General features: G+C 33.7%; 1 protein-coding gene across 1 annotated transcript; it reads left to right on the top strand.

Moving 5' to 3' along the window:
* Positions 1-3,635: 3,635 nt before the first annotated feature.
* On the top strand, positions 3,636-6,395 carry LOC124375126 (corrinoid adenosyltransferase-like). Its single transcript, XM_046833234.1, has 2 exons — positions 3,636-3,853; positions 6,155-6,395. Exons 1-2 carry the CDS (start codon positions 3,651-3,653, stop codon positions 6,378-6,380), a joined length of 429 nt encoding a protein of 142 aa, XP_046689190.1. The 5' UTR covers positions 3,636-3,650; the 3' UTR covers positions 6,381-6,395.
* The last annotated feature ends 195 nt before the right edge of the window (positions 6,396-6,590 follow it).

The raw sequence follows: 6,590 nt of genomic DNA, 5'->3' as shown, positions 1-6,590 counted from the left end.
TCACTAATAGGTAACTCTAAGCAATATATGACCGTCTGGCGGTTGCCTGCTCCCTATAACTGCTTTCCCGGCAAAAAATTCTAGTCATTTCCTTTTCTAATTGACTATTGGAACATTATATTGTAATATGAGAAAAATCGAGGTTTGACCCATATATTGCTTAGAATTACCACAACTGTAACTGTGAGAGGTGCAAATATGGTCATCTTCAGTTTTCCTAATTTTTGTTATAATAATTGAAGGGTGCCAGGAGAAGAAAACCAACTTAGTCCAGAAAAAATCGATTTACAGATTATGATGCCATTCGATAGTCCTGTGGTTCCATATTTTAACATGCCCAAAAGCTGCAGGAGAATAACTAACTGAGTTACAAGATACAGCCATTTAAACATGTTGTACCGCAGGGGAAAAACTAACTCAGTCCATCTGGTTCAGGGGAAAAAGCAACTGAGTCCACAGTCAGCTGACCTTAGCGCATGCGCAAACAATCCATACTCTGTGGTTCAGCTGTAGCAGACTAAACAACACACTCCTTATTGTCTCTGTTGTGTTAGTTTGTACTGTTGAAGTGAAGTTTTAGGTTATTAGTGTTTATTTGGTGTGCGTATTTTGAATTAGCGTTGGTGAATATTGTGTTTAAGTGCCCAATCACTTGAAAATGATTGACGGTGAGCTGCAAAGTGAAAGTGATGATGAAGCCACTAGGGTAAGTGAAGTAAAAACTACGAAAAAACGAAAAATAACTGGGAGAGTTAGGGATGTCGCCAAAAAGCTACGGGCTTGCTCATATGAAACGGGTGAAGATTGCCGTTGTAAACGATACGAATGTTTTCAACAAGTTACACCAGAAGAGAGAAATTCCTTAATTAAACAATTCAATGACATAGGGCGTGAAGGAGGTACCAATGCTCAAAACAGCTACTTGGGTGGACTAAATTGCGTTGCACTCCTGTTTCCTCGGAGGAGACCTCGGCTAGACGAAAACCAAGCTAGAAATGAACGAAGGTTCTTTTTCATACAAAGTTAGAGTTGTGAGCGAATGAGTCCTGCCGTTGAGATCCCTGTTTGTTTTAAGGCCTTTCAGTCCTCTTTTTGGTGTTAAACCTTTTAGGCTACACAGAATCAAGCAGTCAATAATGACCACTGGTAAATCTCCCGTAGATAAACAGAGGAAAAACATTTTAATCGACCTCGTAAAGTCCCAGAGGCTACACGCGAAGCTATGATGAGCTTTTTTTGTTCTTTAAAAGGTAGACGGGCTCATTACAGCCTTCATGACAGTACCAAAGTGTACTTACCTGAAAATTTAAATGTCAAGGAGCTTCTGTCAATGTTTTTAAATAAGAACCCAGGCATGGAAATTTCCTACGAGACATTTCGACACACCAACTCACCTTTGTCACTGAGTTCAATATCGGGTTTGGATACCCAAGAACTGACACATGTTTGTTTTTGTGAACGAAAATAATGCAAAGGTTTCAGGAATTGAAAGAAAGATTGCTGCAGTGTCAGTTGAAGAAAAAGAATCCCTACTTGAAGAAAAAGAAAAAACTGGAGGAAGAGCAAAAACTGCATATTACTAAGGCAGATTGGTTTTACAAGTTGAAACGTAAAGCCAAAAAAATCAGCAAAACTACGCAATGAAGTGGAGGCTATTGCGATTGATTTTCGGAAGGAAATCTACCGACCCCCAACATCTCCACTAGTGAAGTTTATTTTTAGACGACAGTATGAACATTTTACATCATTCAATGTACACATCTTGTCCACTGGGGAATCCATCATGTACACCTATGACGAGACTGTTGGTAAGAAGGGATCTGATGATGTTTGCCTCTTTTTTGTACGATTTTGTCCAAAATTACCTGTCAATGGAAGTGAAAACCCTCTACATCTTTGCTGATTCCATGCGGAGGTCAAAATAAGAACCACACTGTAATGAAGATGTTGCACTACCTCACCTCACAACTGAAGAGAAACGGTTTGACAAAGTTATAGTGACTTTCCCAGTAAGAGGACACTCTTATATGGAAAATGACAAAAATATGGGATTAATCCCTAAAACAGCAAAAGCTGAAACACCTGAACGGATTTGGAGATCTGTGTTGGAGAACGCTCGAGTAAAACCATCACCCTTCACAATTGGTTTCTTGCCAACAGAAAAATGTTCAAAAAATGGGAGAGTTTTTGGCATCCAAAGACTACAAAAATAAGTTTCTCTTTGCCGTCAGACCGGTAAAACAACTTAGATTTTTCCAAGATAAAATGTCTCAGCTTAGAAATATCGGAACGGATACAATGGGGCCTTTTCACATCATCCATAAAGAAGAATGATAGAGAGAAAGAAAGAGAAGAAAAACAAAGAAAAAAAGAAGAACTTGCCTAGGCCTGAGCATATGGCTTGAGCCTGAACAATCCTACAATGCACCCTTAGCACTGTCAAAGGAAAAGTGCACCGACCTAAAAGTCCTTCTAAAGTTTTGCGAAGAAGAAGGTTCAAAGGAATATTACATGAACCTTTTTTGTGGGAAATGAAAACGCGATTGAGGTTCCAGCCGTTGATGTAGCCGCTCATGAGACTGGCAGAAGCTAACTTTTAAAGGTAACGTTTTTGAAATCTATATCTTATTCAACTGTTTTACTATTTTTTCCAATAACTTTCCGTTAGCGAGTGATTAATGAAATAATTATGTTCCTAAAACATTCTAACACAAAATTATTTGTGAAAAATAACAAACCTAAGATACTTTGTCTTTGCAAATATTGAATTATTCACAATTTTCTTTTTGTTAGTATTTACAGTTTGTGAGGATTAAAACTATATCCTATTAGTTGGATATTATTTGGTTTTTTCATTGTGTTTTAGGAAGAAACCTCAAGTGAAAATGTAACCTAAAGTGGAGGTAACCAAAAGTGTGTGGAGCTAACTAAAAGAAAGACGTTGGACCATATCCAATGAAAATGACAGACTTTCACAGTTTTCAAATATTTACATATATCTAAGTTTTGTTTTGTCCTTTTTTTCAATCTAAATGTGATAATAAAACCTAGAAGTTAAAAAATAATTTTGATCCTAGTTTGTTTTCCATTTAATTTACAGGGGAATAAACCCAATTGAGGATCCGATCGTGTGCAGGGGAAAAAACCAAGCTAAGTCCATGGCGTATGTTTACCCGCGGGGAACACATTTTTTAAAAATAAAAAACTAATTGTTTTGCCAATGAGCTAATTTTTTTTGATATTTTATATAAAAAACAGTTATACTAAAACCTAGATCCAGTTTTTAAAGGTCAAAAAGTTATGTTCTTTTTTTTACAGACCGTTTGAAACTTTTGTTTTTGCTTCTCCTGAAAAATTTTAGTTTTTGTGACTAACTAATGTTGGTTTTTTTTCTCCTGCAAACACCTTCAATTTGTTTGATCACTATAAATATTAAATTCATATTTAAATTTAAAGCATATGATTGTTTTTGAGGACTATAGATACTTTTATATCGATTGATAGTCTAGGATTTGAGATGCGAATATTAGGTATCGAAAACTACATTCTTCGATATAATAAAACCGGGTCCGCTTATCACACCCTACCCCCAGGTAAATGATTAATGAATATTAATTTAAGTATATGGAATTAAGGAAAAGAGATTGTAAATGATGTTACCTTTTTTTAGTAGTTCCAACTCTCATAAAGAGGGGAAGCCAGCAGAAGAGACCACACCAGTAGAAGAGCCTGTGTTACCTTTCTCACGTGAAGGTGACTGTGGATACTCATTAGTAAACGATGTGCAGTTACCAAAAGATGATAGAATATTTCATGCAATTGGAAATACAGACGAATTGTTATGTCATCTCGGGTGAGTAATGATTTAGTTGGCAGACTTGCAACTCCTGGTGCAGTAATTGTTTTAAAATGTTTTAGCAAGTTCACTGAAATACCACTGTACCACACCGTGTTATGTGAGACCAAAGATTTATTTACCCAAGCAGTAAATTGTAAGATGAATGAATAATATATTTTTTATAAAAATCAAAACTTTCCAATCAAGAGTATTTATTGCCATTGATAAATTTTACTATAAAATAGGCTATACAAGATTTTCTATCTTATAAAAGATACACATTATAAATACTAACAATAACTAAGTCTGATGCAGTTGCACCATGTCATTGAATTGGTAAATGCTTTAAACGCATTCACAAAATATTCAAGCTCAAAGGTTATAAATAAACTGAGTCCATTAATACTAAAAATGAAAAAATGTGTTTACTGTGGGTTCTGTAGTATTCAAAGCATAGTAGGAATATTATTTAATATTCACTTTTAAGATAACATTATAGTACATTGTGTGATTTATTATCAGAAGAGTGGTGCAAGATACAAAAAATTATTCATACCACACCTTAAATCATTGCCAACGTGAAACTGACCATAGATTCCATCCATATAAAGAATAATTACCCTGACCTAGTTCCTAACTCCTAGTTCCTGAACTAATCACATACAAAATCTATATTAATTTTATAACCTGAAGATAACTACTACTACAAATACAAAACGTCTATAGAACCTACTAATATAGAATCCCAGTATAGGTTTGAAATTAGTAAAGTCAACTTTTATTATAATAATCGCCATTCACAGCGGTTATTTTTGGTACAATATTGATTTTAAGGCCAATTAAAACTTTGCATACACATTCTAGTCATATTATATTACAATCCTTAATCTTGGTTCTCGCCTATTTTTGAAACTATATTGATTTTGCGGGACAAAAACTGAAACTAAGTTATGGATCTGAACCTCAAAAATGTAGTGGCCGATTTTATTGAAACATCATTTGCACATTCTAAATATAGTCTCCTATATTTTATTGCAAATTTCATTCTTAGGCTGTGCCTATTTTTGGAGCTATATTGATTTTACGGGCCAAATATAGAAAATGTAAGTTATGGATGTCTGAAAATAGACGCAGTTTAAGAATGAGGGTTGTATGTTTTTAAGGGGGCCATCCATAGGTTTTTTCAGTACATAGTCCTTAAAATCGAAATAGCTCTGAAAATAGGTGCGGCGAAGAATGGGATTTGTAATATGTAATATTGTAAAAAAAAACTAGTTTGTTAAAATTGTCATATGTTGGCCTCCAAATATTTCCACTATTTTATTATTTTCTAAATTGACTTAAATATTGATTTTAGTTTTGCTATCTGTTTTCTTGTGCAGTACGTTTAGATTTGATCTCTAATGTAAAACTATAATTAGGGATAAGTTTGTGGTGTATCTTCTTGGAAAATATATTCCTTATAAATAGGATTGTTAAATTTTAAGTTTTTAGTATAACCCTACGGAGACCAACCGACATCATAGACTGTTACAGACAGATAGATGGTTTAATTCATCACACCACTTCATCATTGGTTTTAGAAATATATTTTTTTATTTGTAATCAATATAAATAAAATCTTGGCATCACTAATTTTATTAGCCATAGGCTCTATGTTATACAAATTTGACCTGCCTGGAGGGTATAGAAAAATTAACATATTTAACAAATCAATATCAATCAAAACAAAAAAAGTGGCAGAAATGATTAAACATGGGCAAAATACCTCTAAGTGTATTTCAAGAACACTATAATAAAAGGAAAAAACAGAGCTTAAATTTACTGTGGACTTTGTTGTGCTGTAGTTTACTGATATAGAGTTTATTATTATTGATTTTATAAATGAATTACAATTAGTGTATGTAAGTTTTTATCAAGACCAAAATTTGTAAAATTCCACTCAGTTCATGACCATTTTTAATATTTTTGCTATGGGAGTGTCTTTAGTTCAATAAGTCAGTCAAACACTAAAAAAGATTAATGTCTTATTTGAGCCATACAGATCAAAATCATTACATTTTTCCTTATTTAAATGTAAAATTAGAGAATTTCCAAACCATATTTTACAGTGATTCATTTATATCATATATGTCCATGATATGATATAAGATAGTATTTAAGAAATTCTGTCTTCAGATTTTTCAAATTTCTGATGAAAAAGTCTTTTAACACAACTTTTTTGTAATAATCGGAAATTGTATGTAGGCTAGTAATAAAACAACAATCAAGTGCTTTAATAATATGATAATAATGTTTCTTAAAATTTGTTCACAGAGTTGCCCGGGAAAATGCTATAAAAAACAAACATCCTTACACAGATAAACTGACAAGGATACAGACAATGTTAGTGGACATAGTATTAGCCATAAGCAAACAAAGTACCAAAGAAGCTTTCCCAGCAAAAAACACCAAAGAGCTGGAAGAGTGGATTATCAAATATTCTAAAGACTTGACACCAGCAGAAAAATACCTTTTGCCAGTAAGTACAATGCTGTTATAACTGGAGTAGTAATATTTATTTAATACACAGTGCTACAAAGAGTGACTCTGCCTTAGCACCCCCTGCAATAAGCACCTTCATGTTGACGTCACACCTGGGAGGTGTTTATTCAGTGCATTGACACGGTCAAGGTGCTGGATTAGCACTCCCTCAGTTTGAATATTATCAGTCATTTAAGAATAATGCAATACTGTTCCAATAGAGCAACCA

The sequence above is a fragment of the Homalodisca vitripennis genome, unplaced genomic scaffold, assembly GCF_021130785.1.
Source record: "Homalodisca vitripennis isolate AUS2020 unplaced genomic scaffold, UT_GWSS_2.1 ScUCBcl_13686;HRSCAF=24023, whole genome shotgun sequence".
Lineage (NCBI taxonomy): Eukaryota > Metazoa > Arthropoda > Insecta > Hemiptera > Cicadellidae > Homalodisca > Homalodisca vitripennis.
The sequence above is the reverse complement of the archived record's forward strand: the minus strand, read 5'-3'. Positions and strand labels throughout refer to the sequence as shown.